Below are 22,025 nucleotides of genomic sequence, written 5' to 3'. Positions count from 1 at the left end.
AAATTTCATAACCTTTTAAATCTGACCTTTCAAAGTTCTTATCATTCCTCTTAAATTAAGGGTGGAATGACCTTAATCAATCAAAAATTCTATAGAAAATAAAAAATAATTTTATTGAAATTCCGTAAACATAACTCAGAACTTTGATTCTGTTGTAAAGTGTTTGTGTGTGTGTCCCCTCAATTTATTTCCTTACAAGAGATTAGAGAAGAAATTTGGGTTAAGAATCTTCTCTACCTGAAGCAGACATTCCTTTCAAGATAAAAACAACCAAATGTCATATGAATTTTAGTTGACCACACACATGGGTTCAAGTACAAATGACATGAACATCAGGTGTTTATGACAGGATTTTCCACTTGTTTCAGAAAACCTGAAAAAACGGTTTAACAGAGAAGACTAGTTTTGTCCACCTGACTAAATCTTTATTTAGGCTTAAATCTTTTGAAAAGGAAGCAAAATAACTCTAATAATTGCTTTTTATAATATGAAGAAAGAACATCATAACAGTTGAATGTTATGGATGTTTTCAAATTCTATACTAACTTTAAATCATAAGTTTCAAAGTAAATATTTATTCATCAATCACTACCAGTAAATCTATAAACATCTACAGCAATGGAAAGACTAAAACTGTGTATCTTTTGTTCAGCTGAGGAAGAGTCTTGTTGGGAAAACAGTGTTTAAAGAACTTTTGACAATGCAGATTTTTAAAAATGCAGAAAAGGAAATAAATGTTAGTAATATTTTTGGGGGGAGGTGATATTAGTCTCTTATATATCTTTCTCTTCTCTAAAGCACCTCCATAGTGCCCTGTGTTAGCTATTCCACAGATACTGTAAGAAATTAAAAGCTGCTTGGTACAAAGAGTATTGATCACAAATCAATATGTATTACCTGAAGCTTAAAGAAAATTCAAACACATGGACAAAGTGAGGGAAATAATGTCAACAATTTGCACCACTTCTTACTTGCAAATCTGAAGGATAATACATTCTATACAATGGTAACAAATATTTTGGCTTTACAATTAGAAAAATTGTAACTGCAAATAGTCAACAAAAATCAGAAATGCAGATATTGAAAAGAATGAATATGATATCCTCTCAAATCAGCCAATAATAACAAAAACAGAAATAACTGGTATTTATATAGTTTATAAAGCACTTCCATATACAGTATTTGATGTCATTCTCACAAAAACCTGGTGAAATAGGTAGCATTTCCCCTTGATGACTCAGAAACAAAGAAGTGAAAGAACAGTAATACATAACATAATGTCTTCTGAGTATGAAATTTGTGATCTTCTCACCATTTCTCACTGCCTCATATGTAGATGAACCCAGTATATGCTTGAAGAAAGAAACATGCTTGGGATAGGAGTATTGTGGCAAAAATGACAAATGACTAAATAAGAGAAAAATCCCATGGTCAATGCGCATGAAAAATCTGATAGCTAGTAAACTAGTTATTGTGTATATTACAGTGTATCAAGATGCACTCCAGTGGTCTGAGTCGAAAGATGAATATGGTAGGGCGCAATTTTTACATCATTTACATAATTTTTCTTGAAGTCACCATCACCTCTTACTAAGACATTTCTTATAGCAAAGGAGAAAAAAAATGAAAAAATAGGCCCTGAATAGATGAATGGATCTATTCTATAAAGGACCCAATACTGTATTTTCACACTATTCAAACCTTTAGCATTCTTTTTTTTTTTTTTTTTGTCGTTTTTTTTTTTCGTGACCGGCACTCAGCCAATGAGTGCACCGGTCAGTCCTATATAGGATCCGAACCCGCGGCGGAGCGTCGCCGCGCTCCCAGCGCAGCACTCTACCAGGTGCGCCACGGGCTCGGCCCAAACCTTTAGCATTCTTGATCTAGAACAAAGTCACTTCTATAATGTAGGGCCATTATGACTTCTGGATAAAAGTTTGATTCAGAATACATATATAAGTTTACTCATTTAAAAGATACTTACTGAATACCTAACATATACTCAGTGTTTAGCCCTATTTGGGATACTGTGGGAGATTCAAAGATTAATAAGATACGGACAGAAAGTCTAGAATAGGAAACTTTTTCTGTAAAGGACCAGGTAGTAAATACTTTAGGCTTTGTGAGCCATGCAGTCTTTGTTGCAGATACTCAATTCTGCTAATGTAGCATGAAAGCAGCCATAGACATAAATTAACGGGTGTGTGACTCTGTTCCAAAAGACCTTTATTTATAAAAACTGGTGGTTGGCTGGACTTGGCCCATGGGCCATGGTTTGCTCATTCCTAGTCTAGAACCATTGATAGGGTGTATCTACATAACTACAACATACTCAACCTAACTGTTCAGGCTTTTATTATTTCCTGCCTGAACTGTTATAAAAAGCTCCCCTCTCTTGTCTTGTGTCACCAACTCCAGTCCCCTAAATACTCCACTTGACAAAGCTGCCAGAGTGATCTTATGTTTTAACACTATGCCACTACTATTCTTAAAACTCTTCAATGGCTTAGTACTACTCACAGAAAAAAGTCCATACTTCTTAGCAGAGTATAAAAGGCTCTTTGTGCTCTATCCCCTGCTTTAGTCTCCTGACTTATGCCCCACAATGTCTCTCTCTACCACCCCTCCCCTACCTTCTATGCTGAAGCAATACTAAATTACCCTAACACACCATGCTATTTTGTGTCTCTGTTCCTTTGCACAGGTTGTTCCCTCTACCTAAAATGCCCTACCCCTCCAAGAGATACTCATATCCACCCAGAAAATTATTCCGTGACGATTTTTCTCACCTTACAAGTTGACCACATCTGATACCTTTTCACTTCCTTACCTTTTATATAGGTTCTATCATTGCATGTGAAGGATTAGACTGTGAGCTGCTCAATAGTCGGCAATTTATTTCTTTGCAGTTGTAGCATTAACTCCTAGCACAGTGTCTGGCATATAGTAGGTGCTGGATATATCTATTTTGAACCAAAGTCAACCAAAAGTACCATAAATGGTACATTACTATTTCAAGAAGGAAGAGAGTACATCATTCTTCAAAGGGAGACTAAGAAAAGGTCTGAGAAAAATGGTAGCATATAAAGCAGGTAATGAAAAGATAGGTAAACATAGAGGGTAAAAACCCTTACTGAAACAAAAAAGCAAAAGCAGAGAGGTTGAAAAATAAATTTATGTCTTCTGACCAGTGAGTATTTAAGTTTGGCTGAAGTATATAGAGAATAACTGGGAATACAGCTGGAAAGGCCACTTAGGGTCAGATCTAGAGGCCCTTAAAGACCAGGCTAAGAAGTCTGCACTTTGTTCTGTAGACATGGGAAGTTATTGAAAGAGTCTGAACAGTAGAATGATATGAAACAGAAAGGTTACTCAATGAGAAGGTGGGTAGTGGCAGTGAGAACTGAAAGATATTGCCAAGACAGAACTGACAAAATGTGGCAAATGACTTGATGTAGGATATAGTAGAGTAGCAAGAATCAAAGATAATCCTGAAGTTCTAAGCCTGGAAAATTGGCATAAATAAGGGAATAGGGTCAGGAAGCAAAGTAGCAAAAAAAGACAGTAAATTTGGTTTTGGAATATTAAATTTGAGACCTGGTAAACTATCCAGGTAGGGGTATTTAGAATGAACCTGAAAGTAGGAAACATTCTTTCAAGAAACAGATATGAATCTAGTACTCATCAGGTGATAACTAAAACCTGAAAAAGAGAAGAGATAGTAAAGAATCAGGAGCATTTAATTTATCAAAATAAGTATCCTGCTACATATTTCTACCATAGTATCTACAACATTATTGTACTAGTTTGTAAACATGTCCATTTCCTTGACTGAACTCCTGGAGAGAAGAGGTCATGATTTATAATCTTTGTATATCCAGTCTAATGCAAAATAGCAAGTATTCAGTATACTCGTTGAATGAAGCAGCCCTCATAATTCTAGTACGTAAGGAGAAAACCCAACTTCTTATAATTTATTACAACTTAATACAGTCCAAAATTTTTTCTAAACTTCTTCAAAATCTTCCCTTCACATGTCTGTGAACCTAAGGTAGATGAGTCAGTGGTTACCATAAGACAGATTCCACCATTATCTTTCTTCCTGCTACTCTGAAGATTTAGTAGTTGACAATTAGTTCGTGTTCCTTTTATCCTCTCTCTTCTCCATCAAAAGTCGGCATTACTCTAGCCCCTGGTACGCTTGAAAGGAAAGAGAAAGTACACTGGCATAGTATTTATAGGGCTGCAAACTCCTAATCTATTTAGTTGATTTTCCTGACCTTTATATGCCTGTTCATAGCAGTGGACTGTGCTGCGCGCACCAGACCCTCCAATTCAGCACCGCTGAAATTCTTGGTCTCCACAGCCAGTTCTTTAATATCTACATCAGCAGAGAGTAACTGATGCCCTCTCATCCTTGCTGTGTGGATATGAAGAATCTGTAGTCGACCTTTCTCATCTGGCAAGCCTGATAAAATTAAAAATAAAATAAACATTTTTCTAGTCTCAAAAGCACCATCAGAGATTATTATAATCCTAATGCTTTTCTTATAGGTACTCAAGCATGTAAACATCTGCTTCTCATGATATAAAACTTTTCTAGCAAACACTGAGTTATATGACATTGCTCCTGTTAATAAACTGAGAATGACAACCCCTGCCCCCCAAACCATCAGTAACAGATCTGCTTACCTATCTCCATTTTAACTTCCAGTCTTCCAGGTCGAAGGAGAGCCTCATCTATCAGATCTGGTCTATTGGTCATTCCTGAGCACCAATGTTAAAACAAATGAGCAGAGTACAAAAATAAGATAAAATGTCCCTTCAGTATATGTAAAAATGGCACTTTCCCCAATAAGCTAAGGGGATATTTTTTAAAGTCAAATAGAAAACCAAACTATTCATGAATAAAAATAGCATTTGTTCTCGATCTGTTCTAATAAAAATACCTGAAGACTTTGCTTTAGTATTTCACTACTGTACAAGCCAATGGAATATAAATGTAATGAAAACTTCCAATATTTAAAAAGAAAATTAAAGGTTCAGAAAGAGGGTAAATACCTGTCAAAGTGACAGAGGGACAATGTGAACATGATCTGACTCCAAAGTCCCCTCCTTTTTGTGGGACAGTGGTTTTCAACCTTCATAAAATAAAAGGCTTTTTTTCAAAAGTCATCTTAAGAAGCAGCTCAGTATATAAAACAGTTAAAAGAAGTTATAATAGCACTGCAGTATCTAAAGCTCACTCCCTGGCCCTCACTGACCCTGAAGCACCTCTGAGGACCCCTTGGAGGCCTACAGGACACAGTTTGAAAACCACTGCATTACAATGTGCTGCCTTTTTCACCTGAGGGTGAGCTATAAGCTTAAACATACAAGTCACTGAAACCCATCTTTTATTTTTCCTACTAACCTAGAATTAAAATAGTCTGTTCAATATTGCTTCTAATCTGTAAATACTGGCAGAATAGTATAATTACAACCTACCCAGATCTTAATTCAGAACCTATGTGTCTCATGTTTTTTTGAAAGAATAGTAATTTTTTTTTTTTTTAAGTACCCATACCAATGACTAGGATGTTGTTCAGCTGCTCTACCCCATCAATTTTGGACAGCAACTGGTTGACCACAGTGTCATGAACTCCCGTGCTACCAGCCATGCTCCCTCTCTGCTTGCAGATGGCATCGATTTCATCAAAGATGATGATGTGCAAACCACTGTTAGCACCAAGCTATTAGAAGAAGAAATTATATTAAAGATCACAATTTAAATGTATTACTAAACAAACTAATCAAACAAGCAAAACAAAGCTTTCAATAGATTGACTTCGTTCCATTTTGACTAATAAATGTAGCAAGTGGAGTCATGGTTGTCGCCCTCTTAAAAGTGTTGGAATTGCATTCTCAGAATCTGCAAACTGAAAACACATTCCAGAACATCATATTTAATAAACATAAACAAAAGTACACATTATATACTGATATATAGTATATACATACAAAAAGTGAATATTCCATCAAATAGCAAATGTTCATTTATATACATTTCTTATCTCACTATATAAAAGAACTCTTATACTTATCAGATGCATTTAAGTCAGTGAGTGGCAACTCCCTCTCATTTTCCCTGAGTTTGGTGAGAAGATTATCCCAGAAGCAATAGGTTTAATGTTAGTTTTGTCATATTAGACAGCTAAAGATTAATTCCCATATTAGATAGCTAAAGATTAATTCCATCCAGAGGTCAGCTGGGAATTGGGCAAATGGGTAAAGGAATTGAACATGATTCACATTCATTTATTTCACATGAAAACATATTCACTTATTTCTCTCTAGCAGTAAAGTGAGATGAGAGACAGTTTATAAAAACATGCTAAAAGGGGTGCAGTTTCTTATGCATAATGATTTCTGTTTTAGTTTACCAGAAAATAAACCATTAAAAGAAACCAGCTTGTATATTTTGAACCTTTGGTAGATGCAAATACTTTTGAATGCTAATAATTCATTTGGTTAAATTAATATGAACCTTCTAACAACTTACATTTAAATAATTAAGTTTCCTATTAGGAACCAAAGGGAAAAGTGAACTCTAGAAATTTTCTTTTCTTTTTCTCTTTAAACAAAAAAAGAACATTAGGGATTAACAAAACAAAACAGGTGAGAATAAACATAACCTAATATGACAACATATGAATAATATAAATTATGAGTACAATGAGATTGAGGATTAGGTATAGTTAGTATTCATTAAATCTCCAGTAAGAATATCTTTTTTTAAATCAGAGGTTTTAAAATTTTATTATAAAAGTAGACGTATTAACTGAATGAAAGTTGTAAAGTAAGCAGATATAAAGTTAAAAAATAAACTACATTACATCAATTTAAATGCTGTTAAATTCTACAGATTTATTTCTACATTTTAAATTGGAAACTCACTGCACCTTGTATTCTCTTGAACATTAACTGTTCTTTTGGTTTTGGTGGCTGACAGGTATGGGGATCCAAACCCTTGACATTGGTGTTATCAGCACCACACTCTATTGAGTGAGCTAACCAGCCAGCCCTGTTCTTTTAAAATAATTTTAAATGGTTATTTTTGCTTCTCATTGCAAAATATATGATCATTATAGAAAATATGAAAAAATAACAAAAAATATAAAGAAATCACAATCATCCAAAATTCAATGAGTTAAATTAGTGCTATGTAATACTTTGTATCCTGCTTTTTTTGGTCTAGGTATTATCTTAAACCTTTTCCCATGCCTATCCAACATGATTTTTAACACCTTTATAATATTTCATCGAAACTGTTAGATATTTAATTACTTCTAAGTTTTTAGTGTATATATATATATATATGCTGCTACAATGAATATTTTTATACTTAAACAGTATATATGATTACTTCCGGAAGGCAATTTTTTAGGTTAAAAGGTGTGTTGACTATTTTAAAGCCCTTAAGATAGAATGTCAAATACTTTTCAGAAAGGTTTGATCAGTTTATAATCCCATCACAGTATATGACAGTGGCTATCTTGGTATACAGTTTTACAAGTAAAAATATTAAATTCTTAATTTGATAGATGAACAATGGTATCTTTCTGTTGTTTTAAAGTCACATTTATCTAATTAGTGAAGAGGCTGATGCTTTTTTAAAATCATATCTTTTTACCATTGGTAATCTTTCTCTTATTATTTGATATATCTTCTGCACATTTTTCTATTGGAATTTAAAAGCTTTTCTAATTGACTAAAAAATGCTTTTTGTTTGTTTGTTTTTTTGGCGGCTGGCCAGCAAAGGGATTGAACCCTGGACCTTGGTGTGATGAGCACCATGCTCTAACCAACTGAGCTAACCATTCTAGCCCCCAAAATGCTTCATATATTAAGGCTATTCTTAGTTTGTAAATATTTTATCACAGTTTACTATTTGTATTTTAATTTTATTTATGGTATGTTTTTACTAAGTGGAAGATTCGGTTTTTGTTACAGTCAATATTATCAATTTTTATTTTATGATATTTTCTGTTACTTTTATCCTTAAAATTCTTCCCCATTACAGACATTGACAGTTACCTACATTATCTTCTCTTTCAGATTTCTACTTAATATATAATTCTTCATTTGGTGTTTTATTTTTGTGTATGGTACAAGTGAGGTGAGAATCCAATTAATTCTTCCTCACATAGTTAACTAACTGACCCAGTCTACTGATTAAATAATCCTTCCTTTCTTCATTGACTGAGATGCCATTTCTATCAGACTTTGGATTTTTATGTCTGCTAGATTATTATCAGCTTTTCTAATCTGTTTCTTGGATTTATCCATGTTTTTTATCTCTGTAACTTTATAGTAATAGGTTGGGTATTGGCTATTTTCAACCACGCCTACTTCCAAATGAACATCAGAATCATTCTACCAGAGAAAAAAACCACCTCCACTAATTACACAAACAAGAAACAAAAAATCCAATCTTTGATTGGAATTACATTAAATCTCTAAATTAATTTAGGAAACACTAACATCTTTATATGATATTCGATTCTTAAGAAGAACAATATGTCTCTCTAATTTATTCAAGTCTCTTGCATCTCTCAATAAAATTTTATAGTTTTTGTTATATAAATTCCTTCAGAAAAATTACTATTTGTTTTACGGTTGCAACTGCGAATGGGATTTTTCTATTATATTTCAGAAACAGTACAGAAGTATGGAGAAAATATATTAATTTTTCTATATTTACTTTATTTATAACATCTAAAGTTTTGTTTGTTTGTTTTATCTGATTCTTCTGAATTTTCTAGGTAGACAATCATGTAACCTACAAAACAGGTATACTTGGTTTTGGATATGAAAAATTATATCTGAACAAAGACATACAAAAGGAGAAAAAAAGGATCTAACAGATAAGAACTTATAAGCATGCAGGGTCACCTGAATAGAAGGCTCAGATGCAATCAAGGCCCTAAAGAAAGGAAAATAAATTTTACCTAACGTAAGAAGCAGAGGTTAGAGTTTATCTGAAATCCAGAATCAGGCCTTTCTTTCTATTGAAATAGTGGAGGTCACCAATGATTTGCAAAGCAGAATGTTCTTCATATATATGATTTTAATCCTGACTTAAGAATGAAAAAGTATGTAGTTGGAAGGTCAGTGAGAAATGAACAATGGTACATAAATGAAGTCAACAGACTCTGTATGAGAGTTTTGGTGATAGGATACCTACAGTAAGGCAACCTGATGAAAAGGCAGAATAAAAAAAAAATGACAAAGATGAAAGATGAAATGTTACATAAGTAGGAGGAAAAATATTTCAAAAATGGTCTGAAGGAAATTAGATTTGGTCTAAAACAAACCTGAATATATAAAAAAAAATTTTTTAAATCAAAAACACATAAAACACTGTATGACACAAAAATTCCACTGTCTGTACTAGGTTTACAGCAGCTCTGCTCATAATTGCCCCAAACTAGAAAACAACCCAAATGCCCTTCAGAGGGTGAATGAATAACTGTAGTACATCCACACAGCAAAATACTATTCAACAATAAAAAGAGATGTCTGATACATGCAACAACTTGGATGAGTCTCAAAGGCATTATTATGCTGAATGAAAGGAGCCAGTCTCAAAATAAATGATCTCATTTATATGATATTCTCAAAAAGATAAAATTATGGGGATAGAAAACAGATTGGTAGTTACCAGGGGTTACTGCCAAAGGGAAGGTGACCATAAAGGGACGCATGAGGGAATTTTGGGGGGTGATATAAATGTTTTGTATCCTGATTTTGGTGGTGGTTTGATGAATCTATACACATATTAAAATTCATGAAGCTATATACCAGAAAAGAAAAAAAGGTCAATTTTACTGCATGATAATAAAAAGATAAAATATAATACATTCTATTATTCATATTTGGACGATTATTCATTCTTTAATGCAATTCTCCACAGGATGATAGTTACGTGACCATCGAAGTTTCTAAAATCTAACTAGGTTTTATTTTTTTTCCCTGAACATTACTTTACAAATTGTTCTCCTTCCACAAATACTTTAAAAACTAAATTCAAATCTGAAAAAAATCAGCTTCATTTCTCAATATCATTGTATGTACTAGGCAGATGTCTAATCATAAATGATAGCTTGTTTCTTAAGAGAAAAATCAACGCCAAAAACTGTTCATCTTTCCATCTGTAGAAAAGACTGGGGGCCAGTCCCGTGGCTCACTCGGGAGAGTGCAATGCTGGTAGCGCCGAGGCCACTGGTTCGGATCTTATAGAGGGATGGCCCATGCGCTCGCTGGCTGAGAGTGGTGCAGACCACACCATGCCAGGGTTGTGATCCCCTTACCAGTCAAAGAAAAAAAAAAAAGAAAAAGAAAAGACTGGGAATGAGGAATTGGAACTACAACCTTAGCTTTGCCAAAGTAGGGTATTAATTCTTGCCATAGTCAGTGCAAAACAAGGATATTCCTGTTTGTGACTGAAAAACTGTGAGATTTTAGATTATTTTTAAAAGATATTTTTATTCAAGGTTATCTACCCTATACAACATGAAACAAAACGCTGCTGTAATGCATGAATTTTGCTGTCAATGTGCCTTATGTTGCTGCTGGAATCATGACTTCTTTCTCAGTCCAACCTCAAAAATCACCTATGTGGACAGGGAAGCCAAAGACAATAAGAACACTGTGCTTGATTAAATGATCACAGGGGCAATCTGTCCTAAACATAATCCAGTACAATTCTGACCTTTTCAGAACCTTACTAATCTTGTGACCTGTCATCAGGTCCCTTCCCCCGACCGAGTTAGTACAATAACATCAATGTTTACAGGTATGTTACTTAAGTAAAGGCAGGTTCTTACTGCAATAAATTAGGAATCAGGAAAGGAAGATGTCAAGATTAATGTTCACAGATTAATATAGCCAAATCATCAATAAACCTTTACCAAAGGATTTACATTTGCACAATGCAATTCCTCTTCAATTCACTGGCTTCTAGCTGTTTTTACCAACTGCAAAGTCTTTCTCCATAGAAACAGAGCTGATGCTGTTGAGCCCCTGGCAACAGCCTTCCAAAGCAGCTGTTCTATATTTAACTAGTATGACCTATATGCAAGTGTTCATCTCCCTCAGCCTAGCCTGTCCAGAATCACAGAAGTTATGCTTTTCTTTATTATGTACCACAGACATACCCCATGGGGTCATTAGCTGAGTATACCCAGCCATTTCTGGATGTAAATTTTGAGAAAGGTATAACTAAAAAGGCTAGCTATGATTAGATTAATATCTATCTAGAAATTCTTTCACAACTCAGTTTTATCATTAGTAATGTCATATTTAAACTGCCTGCAAGTTTGGCACCCGGAAGCCAATGGCCAGGGAAGGTCGTCCTGCGAGCGAAACTCTTTTTTTGACCTGAGTGTTATCTCTTTGTTGGAGCAAGGGAAAGAGCCCTGGACTGTGAAGAGCCAAGTGAAAATAGCAACAAACCCAAATGGGTGGGAATGGATCAAAGCTGTGGACCCAGGTCTCTCTCCTAAATGTGTGATTAAGGAATTACTGTCAAAAAGAATTAGTAATACAGAAGTATTGCAAACAGTGATGTTGGAAAGACATAAAGACCATGACACTGAAGATTTTTACTTTAGAGAAATCCAGAAAAATATATATGTCTTTGAATGTCAGGGAAGAGATGATGAAAGAAATTACAAGGGAGAGCTGATGACCCAGAAAGAAAATCTCATTAGTAGAAGATATCAACATGATAGAAAAGATGCAGAAAACAAGACTTTTAAGAATCAGCTTGGTTTAAGCTTTCCATCACATCTGCCTGAACTGCAGTTATTTCCAGGTAAAGGGAAGATTTATGAATGTAATCAAGTTGAGGGGTCTGTCAACCATGGTGCCTCAGTTTCACCACTCCAAAGAATTCCTAATGGTATTAAAACCCACATTTCTCATAAATATCGGACTGATTCTATCTATTCTCCATTATTCATACAAGAACAGAAAGCACACATTAAAGGAAAATCTTATAAATATAATGAATGTGGCAAAGCTTTTAATCACATCTCACATCTCACTATACATCAGATAATGCATACCAGCAAGAAACCATGTAAATGTGATATCTGTGGCAAGGTCTGCAGTCAAAAATCAAACCTTGCAAATCATCAAAGAATCCATACTGGAGAGAAATCTTACAGATTTAGTAAGTGTGACAAAGTCTTTAGTATGCATTCAAGCCTTTCTGACAGTCAGGTAACCCATAGAGAAATACCTTACAAATGTAATGAATGTGGCAAGGTCTTCAGTCAAAATTCAAACCTTTCACGTCACAGGAAAATTCATACTGGAGAGAAACCTTACAAATGTCATGAGTGTGGTAAGGCTTTTTTCAGACGTGAATATCTTGTTGTGCATGAGAAAAATCATATTGGAGAGAAACCGTACAAATGTAATGAATGTGGCAAAGTCTTCAGTTATAGTTCCCACCTTGCACGTCATCAGGTAATCCACACTGGAGAGAAACCTTACAAATGTGATAAGTGCGGCAAAGCCTTTAGTGAACGTTCAGTCCTTAGTAAACATCAGAGGATCCACACTGGAGAGAAACCTTATGAATGTAATGAGTGTGGCAAGGTCTTCAGCCAAAATTCAAGCCTTGCGAGGCATTATAGAATTCATACTGGAGAAAAACCTTACAAATGTAATAAGTGCGGCAAAGCCTATTGTGAGCTTGCAGGCCTTAGTAAACATCAGGTAATTCATACTGGAGAGAAACCTTACAAATGTAATGAGTGTGGCAAATCCTTCAGTTACAGTGCAAGCCTTGCATCCCACTGGCGAATTCATAACAGGGAGAAACATGTGTTTTGAGTGTGGCAAAGCCTTTAGTTTTTGTACCAGCTTTGCTAACCATCTTTTAGTTTGTACTGGGGAGAAACCTTATGTGTGTAATCAGTATGGCAAGGCCTTTAATCAGCATTCACACCTCACTACACATAAGTGAATGTATACTGGAGAGAAATTTTCCAAATGTAATGACTGTGATAAAGTCTTTCTTTGGCAACCACACCTCACCGTGGAAAGCCTTTAATGAGTGTTCAGTCCTTATTAGACATGAGATAACCGTACTGGAGAGAAACCTTACAAGTGTAATGAATGTGGTCAGATCTTTAGTTGTAATTTACACTTTGCACAATATCAGAAAATTTATACTTAAGAGGAACCTTACAAATGCGATGAGTGGCAAACCCTCATCATGAATGTAAACATTAATCACCATCAGTGCAGTCGTACTGGAGGTTTATTCCTATCCATGTTCCTGGAAGAACAAGGATGCTGCTTTTTAAAATTAAATATTTGGATCCCTGAACTCACCAGCTGCCAAAAAAATTAAATTAAATATTGTCTTAATTAGCATTTGTGAGAGGCAGAGAACAGTGTAAACTGATGTCAGTCATCATACTTATTGCATTCACGACATAACACCCTTCTCCAGACAGAGGACCACTGTGGGATATCAGAAAAGAATGCTTTTCCAACTGAATATGAAATAGAACAGACACAAGACCTTAGAACACTGAGATTTTTGTGGGAGGAGAGAAGTATGGACTGATTATGTGGTAGAAATGATGCAGGAGAAATGGTGGCCACCTATTCTTGAATGACAGTAGTTGCTGTATATCAAAGGTTGACCAAAAAAAAAAAAATTATTATTCTTGAAATTGAAGACAGAACAATTATCACAGAAGTTTTAATTGAAAGAACCAGAATAGTGTGTTCTTGAGTAGTATTCATATTTAACTGCTGGCATTACATTTTGCTTCTATTTTATTCAGAATGCATTATAGTTTTCATGTTTTAATTAATAAAATTGAATCTTTTTCATAAAAAAAAAAAAAAAAAAAAAAAAAATAAACTGCCTGCAAGTTTAAAAACAGTACCAAATGACCTGTGTAACTATGTGGAAACTATCACAACTGAGATTTTATCAAATGCTTCTTTACCTGTCATTTTAACTCACCTGTGCCTAGTGTTTAATCCCTGGTATATTATTAGGGCCTATTAAACACAATTTCACTTTTAAGTTTCTTTTCTGAGCAGTTCTAACTATTTATAAAGACTGATATTTCATAACTTTTATTCTTTTTTATAAGTCTTCCAAAGAACAAAAAGGAAAATGTATTTTTAAAAATAGATATAAATAGATAAAACTCATTCTATCTTGCAATTACCATGTGGGTCCACTAGATCATTTTATAAATCTAAGATACATACCCTTTCATCATCCTAGAAATTATGTCATTCATCAATTATTCCCAATTATGCTAAAAAAGATTAAAATGATAAAATGGAAGAATGATGAAATTACTGAGAAGAATGGTGCAATAGTAAAATAAATATCACTAAAACATCATTCTTCAGTTTTCTTACTGTATTGCCCAAAGTACTGCTTCATCTGTCAAGAAGGTATGAACAAAGTCTGGAGACACCATCTTTGTGGACTGGTTTTAGCTTTTATTGAACACAATTGAGAATTTTGATTTTTTAATTCCTGGCAAGAATGGCAAAGAAAATCAACAGAGGAAGATGTTTTACAATTATTAGGTGAGTCAGAAGATGAATGCAGTGTGATAGTAGCACTTCAAACTCAAATGAAGATGGTGTAATTGATCATTATAAGTAAAATCTCAGACTATGTGCCTTCAGATGATGATATCCTACAAACATTTTCTCAAACTCAAGAATCAGTGAGTGAATAGCATATTTCTAATCGAAAGACAAAAAGAAAAAAAAAAAAATAAGGCATTTTCATCCAGTTACTTATTCAACAGAAAGTCTCCATTGTGTAATACCTTGTGACAAAAAACTAGGACATCCCATTTTGCTATAAGGACACGTGATGGTATCTTTCATCTTTTATCTCATTTGTGCACCAAAATTTTCTTGATATAGTTTTAAGTAGACAGATGCTGAAGGCAGGTATGAGATGACCAGAAGAAACAGATGATATAGACATTAAAAAATTGGATTGATTATCCTAAAAGGTGTTTACAAATCTAACAATAAAAATGTTTTGCAATTATGGAGTATATGATAGTCATCCTCTCTTCAACAAAATTATGCACCAAAGATTTTTAAAAAATCCTTCAAGTATTGTGTTTTGATGATGCAAGTACAAGAAGAAGAACCAGAAGTAATGGTAATCTAGGACTCATTAGAGATGTATTTGAAATTTGGAATCAGTATTTCCAATTTCATGCAGGACAGATGATGAACAGTTAGTTGCATTGAGAGGCTCCTGTCTATTTTGGGTATCTACACCTTCACAACCAGAACAATATGGACTAAAAATTTGCTTTGCTGTTCTTAAGTTCTCATTAAATATTTTAATAGCTTTTCACTTTATTCTTTCTATTCTTATGTTTCTAAATTATTTGAAAAAATAAAATAATGTTTTAAAAAGTTTCATTCAACCTAGAAAATAAATAGTGATGACTATTTTTCTTGGTATACTGAGGGTCAAAAAGATATTTGAAGCAAAAAAAAAAAAAAATATATATATATAGTATTGTAAAACTGAATTGGTTCTGGTACCCTCTGACAAGTTGAAATCAGTTTTTGGACTGGCACTAACCCACCAAGACTCATGCCTGCTGGAACCAATGAGGCTGAGATAGCCAAAACCTGAACATGAACAAGAACTTAATGGGATGCTAGGAAGCAGGGGAAAACCACCTTGTGTAAAACTGAAACAATTAAGCACCCAACAAGTAGACTTAAAGCATTAAAAGGGTTGCAAAAAAGGCAATATTTATAATTTATTTTACCCTCAACAAAAACAAGGAAAAGCAGAAAATGACAGGGTAGATTAGACTGGCAAAATTTACTAGATTAAAAAAAAAAAGATATGTTATGCTTCTGAGTGTTATTCATATTGATCCATGTAAATCCATTATTCATTTTAATATCTGTGTGATATTTCATTTGCCACTGAGGAATGTTCAAGATGCTGCTTCTTTTTCCTCCGTTACAAACAGCATAGCAATCAACATGTGGTACACATCATTTTGAACGAAAGTGCAAGAGTGTTTCTCAAGGGTGGCTGTCTTAGAACTCATGCGTCATGGAGTTTGTGCATCTTCACTTTTTTAAGATGTTGTCAAATTAAACTGCAAGATATTACCCACTTGGTATATTCTCCTAATTTATACTCCTACTAGCAATGTATATGAGACCTTGTTTCTCCACAACCTCACCAACTCTTGGTGTTACCAGTCTTTGTAATTCTGTCAGGTTGCCAGGAAAAAATATCTCTTTTACTATATATTTCCTGAGCATTTTCTCATTTGCTTATCTTCAATTGGGTTCTTTCTCTGAGCACTGCCTGTTCATATCTTTTGACAGCTTTTTTTTTTTTTTTTTAAATTGTGGTGTTTGTATTTTTTCTTAATTATTATACAGGACTTAAAGAGAATTTATTATAGAGGATGCCAATTCTTTGTGACATTTGTATTTAGTGTAATTTATCATAGAGAATTTTCTTTATATTAATGTAGCCAAATTAACATTTTTTAATAAATTTACTTCCTATATCTTACTAAAGAAGTTCTTCCCTAGCCTCAAATCTTAAAGATTTTTGCCTATTTTTCTTCTAAAAAAAGTCTTCTCTTATAAGTTTTAGGTGTTTTTGTAAATCCATTTTGCAATCTTGATTGATATGAGACAGGGACCTTATTTTATCTTCTTCCAAACAGCTAATTATCGCAGCCCCATTCATGGAATAGTCTATTCTTTCCTTTCTGATTTGTATCATCACTTGTCATACAGCAAGCTCTTCCTTGATGTGTTCTGTTTCCTTGGTCTATTTTTGCATGAATATATAACATTTTTTCAATTACTATAGCTTTTCAGTAAGTCTTCATACCTGATCAAATAAATCTTCATTACTCTTTAAAATTTTCATGGCTCTCCAAACTTCAAAAAAAATTAGAATCAAGTTGTCAAATTCGAAAAAATTCCTGTTAGACTTGATTGAAAATGCCGTAAACTTACAGATCAATACAAGCTGAACTGTCATTTTTATGACATTGTCAGTATCCCCATACATAAACATGATATATCTTATCATTTATTAGCTCTTTAAAAAAAGATTTTCAAAAATGTTTCTAAAAATTTCCTCCTTAAAGGTCTTGCACATTTCCTGGTTAGATTTAATCCTAGGCACTTATTATTCTGATTGCTGTTGTAAGTAAAAATTTTTTTAAAGTTATGTTTTCAGTATCACATCTTTGAAATTATGCTTTTTAAAAATTATGTTTTAAGTATCTTGAAGATACTGAAAAACTCACTTTTGAGTTTTTGAAATGAGACTCATTTTCCTTTCTTGTATTCTAAAGTACTTGTTTCCTTTGTTCTTTTCCTAGCTCCTCCCCATGCTTTGGAAAAGTTTGAGAGTTATATACAATTTTCACATGCATATTTGACTTTAAGTTGCATGTTAATTAACATTACTATCTTCTTCCCAAATAACACAAGGATCTTATATGAATTTAATCTACTTCCCATATGTTTTGGTCGATATTTTAGTTGTATTCTTTTTTAAAAAATTAATCATTATTATTGTTTTATACAGTGAGTCTTTATTTAAGTTTATGTTTTAAACTTTCTTATTGCAAAATGTCACATATATAGAAAAGTTCACAAAATGTCAATGTATGTGTCAATAAATCGTCATAAAATGAACATCCATGTAACCACAACAAGAAACAATATTGTTGGCATCCTGGGAGCACCTCCTCACAACCCTTCCTGAGCACTCCTCTCCAACCTTTCCCATTGGTAATCATAATCTGATTTTTATGGTAATTATTTCTTACTTTCCTTTATAATTTTGCCACCTAAGCATGAATCATTAAACACTCTACTTTAGTTGAGCTTCATATAAATGGAACTATACAGTATGTATTATTTTTCACCTGGTTTCTTTTGCTCAACATTTGTGAGATTTGCAACTGTGTATAGTTGTAGTTGATTTTCATTACTGTCTAGTACTCCAGCATACATTTATATTACAATTTATCCATTTACTGGATATAAAATTCTAAGTTGATAGTTATTTTCTTTCAGTCCATTTAAAATGGCATTCCATCACTTCTGTGGAGAAGACAGCTGCTAGCTACTTGTTTTGGAAGATAATTCTTTCTTCTGTAGCTGCTTTTAAGATTTTTCTCTTGTTTTTAGTTTTCAGTAGTTTAACAATGATGTCCATAGATGCAGACTTGGTATTTCTCCTACTTGAGGTTCATATCACTTCAGAAATTTACAGACTAATGTTCTTCATCAACTTTAGGAAATTGTAAACCATTTTCTCTTCAAATACTGCTTTGGCCCCTTCTTTCTCCTGCCTTTCTGGAACTTTAAATACATGCACTAGACCTTCTCATGGTATTTTCTCTCTTTCTTACTCTAATTTCTTTCATCCTTTGTCTCTGATTATTTTTATCTCATATCTTTCAGTTCACTAATTCTCTCTTCAGATGTGTCTAATCTGCTGTTTAAACACATTTATTCAAGTTAGTTTCACTTACTGATTTCCTCATTTCCAGAATTTCCATTTGTTGTTATTGTTGTGTATGTTTTTTTTTAACAGCTTCCAGTGCTTTGCCAAAATTCTCAGTCTTTTATCTCTTTGAACATGATAAGTACAGTTATTTTTAAAGTCTATATCTGAGAATTCCAACGTCCAAAGGCCCTGTTTCTATAATCTTTTGTTTCCCTTTGTTCATGTTGTTTGCATCTTTGTGTATCCAGTTGCTTTTGATTATAAGCCAGAAATTGCATTTGCAAACTGTAGAAATAATTTGTGACCTTACATATTACCGTCCTCCAGGAAGGATTTATAATTCTGCCAGATGCCTGGGGGCACCAGCAATTTAGGAACCTTCAACATAATTATGGGGACTGACTTAATTCAAAGCTGATCTGTAGCCTTTGTAAGAATATGTCTACTCCTTTTAACCCTTGCTCCTATGGTGTAGCAATTCAGGGTCAGGACTCTAAATGAGGAGTGTTCATCAGGTATACCCTCTTAGTGGGCCATGGGCTCTAATCTCTGCCCTCTTTACTTCTACACTAGCCTGTCAAAAGGACTGCTTAGCTTTCTGGTAGCTCCCTCCAGAACTGGGGAATAGCTTCAAAGGAACAGTGGCCCCATACACCAGGACCTTTTTTCTGGGTATGCATTCTTTCACTAGACATTGTAAGCTCTTTGATGCCTTCAAGCAAAACACTTAAAAATATTTTGTTCTGCTTTTAGGGTGGTCTTCAGTGGAAGGCACAATTCAAATGGACTAATCTGCCACTACCACCAAGTACAACTCCCAGATTTTATCTACACTTTCATGAATTTCTTTGCTCATCATTCTTTCTTGGATCCACTGTTTCCTTCTGAGTTCAATTTCCTTCAGTCTCAAGTACATACTGCTTCACAATCTTCCAGCAAGCTTCTGTAACTAGTTTATTTCTATTATCCTTTGCCTGAAAATGTCTTCATTGCAACCTCATTTCTGAATGAGAAGCTGGCATAAAATTTTAAGTTGACAGTTATTTTCACTTAGCTCTGTGAAGATACTATTCCACTGTTTTCTGGTCTCTCATTGTTGAAAAGTTTTCTGTCAACATAACGGATACCCCTTTGTGAGTCATCTTCATGTTTTTGTTGATATTAAGATGTTCTCTTTTTTTCTTTGGCATTCTCCAGCTTCACTACACTGGGTCTAAAAATAATTTTTATTTATCCTATTTGGGCTCATAGTGCTACTTGAATCTGAGTACTTATATCTTTTATCAATTCTAAAAAATTCTCAGCCATTATTTCTTTGAATATTGCCTCTACACTATTCTTTCTATTTGGACTTATTATTTTAACTCTGTTATCTCAGCTTTCATATTTTCCATCTCTTTCTGTTGCTGTGCTATATTCCAGGTGACTTCTTTAGATCTACTCTTCTGTTTACCCCTTCTCTCTTCAGCTGAAACTTACTGCCTTATGTTTAACCTAGTTGCTGAGTTTTAGATTCTGATGACTACATTTTCCAATTCTTGAAGCTATTTTAGCTTCCCCTGTGAGAATCTCTGTGGCATAGGTGTTTGGAATACTCCTTGGGTTTTCCTTTTATCTGATGATCTATGGCATCACTAGCCCAAGACTAATTCTTTAATTATTTTCTCAGTTTAGGGGGCCCAGACCACAAGGGTAGTATATATTTATTCAAATCCTAAACTAGCATGAGCAAGGATCCATAGTTTAGAATTCTCCAGGGGAGATTCCCCAGCTACCACTCCAGAACCCAGGCACAGTTAAATGTTTTTATTATTTCTCTGTGCTGGTAGGCATATATTTTCTAGACCACTCTTCTCATTGAGGACACGACCCCTTTGAAGGTTCCAGTTCCTAGTGCACACCTTAAGTGGGTTCAATTTTTGCTCCCTAGGAGGTATTGAAACCAAACCAGTACATTACCAAACCAAAGCTACAGCTCATATTTTTACCACTGTAATTTCGAAGTTTTCTTTTCAATGCTGGAGATTTACTTTATTTTTCCTCTAAGCTCAATTATGCATTTAAAATAATTTTCATTTTATTTTACCTGGCATTTGAAGGTATTAGTAGAAGGAAGGTTTTCAGATTATCTAGTCTACTATATTACCAGAACTAGAAACCTCATGGCATTGTTCTTAAACTTTCTGTCAATTAAATAAATATGTTAATATTAGTGTATTAGGGTTTTCCAGAGAGACAGAATCAATAGGGAATGTATGTATGTGTATATATATAATTTTTCCATTTTGATAAATCTCTTTATATATGTATGTATATACACACACACATCAGCCTCCATAATCACATTAGCCAATTCCTTATATCTCTTTATCTCTCTCTCTATGTATGTATGTATGTATGTATGTATGTATATATGTGTGTGTGTGTGTGTATAAAATATGGAGAGACAGAGAGAGAGAGAGAAAGAGAGAGGGGGAGGGGGTGGGGGAGAGGGGGAGAGGGGGGGAGAGGGGGAGAGAGAGAGAGAGAGAGAGAGAGAGAGAGAGAGAGAGAGAGAGAGAGAGAGAGAGAGAGAGAGAGAGAGACTGACAATCCCAAGATCTGTAGTCAGCGATCTGGAGTTCAAGGAGAGCTAACAGTGTAGTTTCAGATTGAAGGCCTACAGACTCAAGACCCAGGAAACCTGTTGTTTCAGTATGAGTCCAAAGGCATGAAAAAAATGGTTGGCCTTTTTCTATTCAGGTCTTAAACTAACTGGATGGGGCATGCCCACATTAGGGAGGGGAATCTACTTTACCTACTCTACCAATTCAAATGTTAATTTCATCCAGATATATCCTCACAGACGCACACAGTATGACAAAATGTCTGGACACCTTGTGGCCCAGTCAAGTTGACAAATAAAATTAGCCATTACAATTAGTAAACTCTGGTTTGATTTTTAAATAAATTAATTTTTTTCTAAGACCCAAATCAAGCTGTCCTTTGAGCTCTGACAACTCAATTCTGTCTTGCTACAACTGAGCTGACTCAGTGTTAAGTAAGCTACCTTTCTGCACATGGACCTTACATATATGTAATTCTATAAGTCTGTTTTTAAATTCAATTTCCCCCTTTTCCAAAAGATAAACAAGTTCAAGTCTCTGGAAGTCATGTAGAATAAAAGTGTCACCTGAAAATATATTCATGATCTGTTTTTTTAAAAACCTTTGGCTTATACAATTATCTACTTTTGTACTATAAACATGTGGGTAATGACAATTGCTCACATCATGAAAATCCCCCATATTCCTGGTGCAGTGCCATACAAAAACTAGATACTAAGTAAATTTTACCTGCAAGTTATTTCAAAATATTGATCACAGTAACAAGTTTGCCTCCAAAATTCTGGGTTTCATTAATCATAAAAGTGACAATGAACTACTAAATTTTACTTATATTCACATTA

The 22,025-nt window shown here is 34.1% G+C and overlaps 1 protein-coding gene and 1 pseudogene across 1 annotated transcript in view; one reads left to right on the top strand and one right to left on the bottom strand.

Annotated features, from left to right (window-relative positions):
• The window catches only part of NSF (N-ethylmaleimide sensitive factor, vesicle fusing ATPase), a 147,465-nt gene that overhangs the window by 57,348 nt on the left and 68,092 nt on the right, over positions 1-22,025 (bottom strand). Inside the window, exons 10-12 of the mRNA XM_063080535.1 lie at positions 5,567-5,732; positions 4,693-4,767; positions 4,281-4,468 (exon numbers count right to left, since the gene is read on the bottom strand). Of these exons, the coding sequence (XP_062936605.1) occupies positions 4,281-4,468; positions 4,693-4,767; positions 5,567-5,732 (429 nt within the window). The remainder of the gene's footprint in view (positions 1-4,280; positions 4,469-4,692; positions 4,768-5,566; positions 5,733-22,025) is intronic.
• On the top strand, positions 11,416-13,142 carry LOC134364909 (zinc finger protein 347-like; annotated as a pseudogene).

This window comes from Cynocephalus volans, chromosome 16, assembly GCF_027409185.1.
Source record: "Cynocephalus volans isolate mCynVol1 chromosome 16, mCynVol1.pri, whole genome shotgun sequence".
Lineage (NCBI taxonomy): Eukaryota > Metazoa > Chordata > Mammalia > Dermoptera > Cynocephalidae > Cynocephalus > Cynocephalus volans.
The sequence above is the reverse complement of the archived record's forward strand: the minus strand, read 5'-3'. Positions and strand labels throughout refer to the sequence as shown.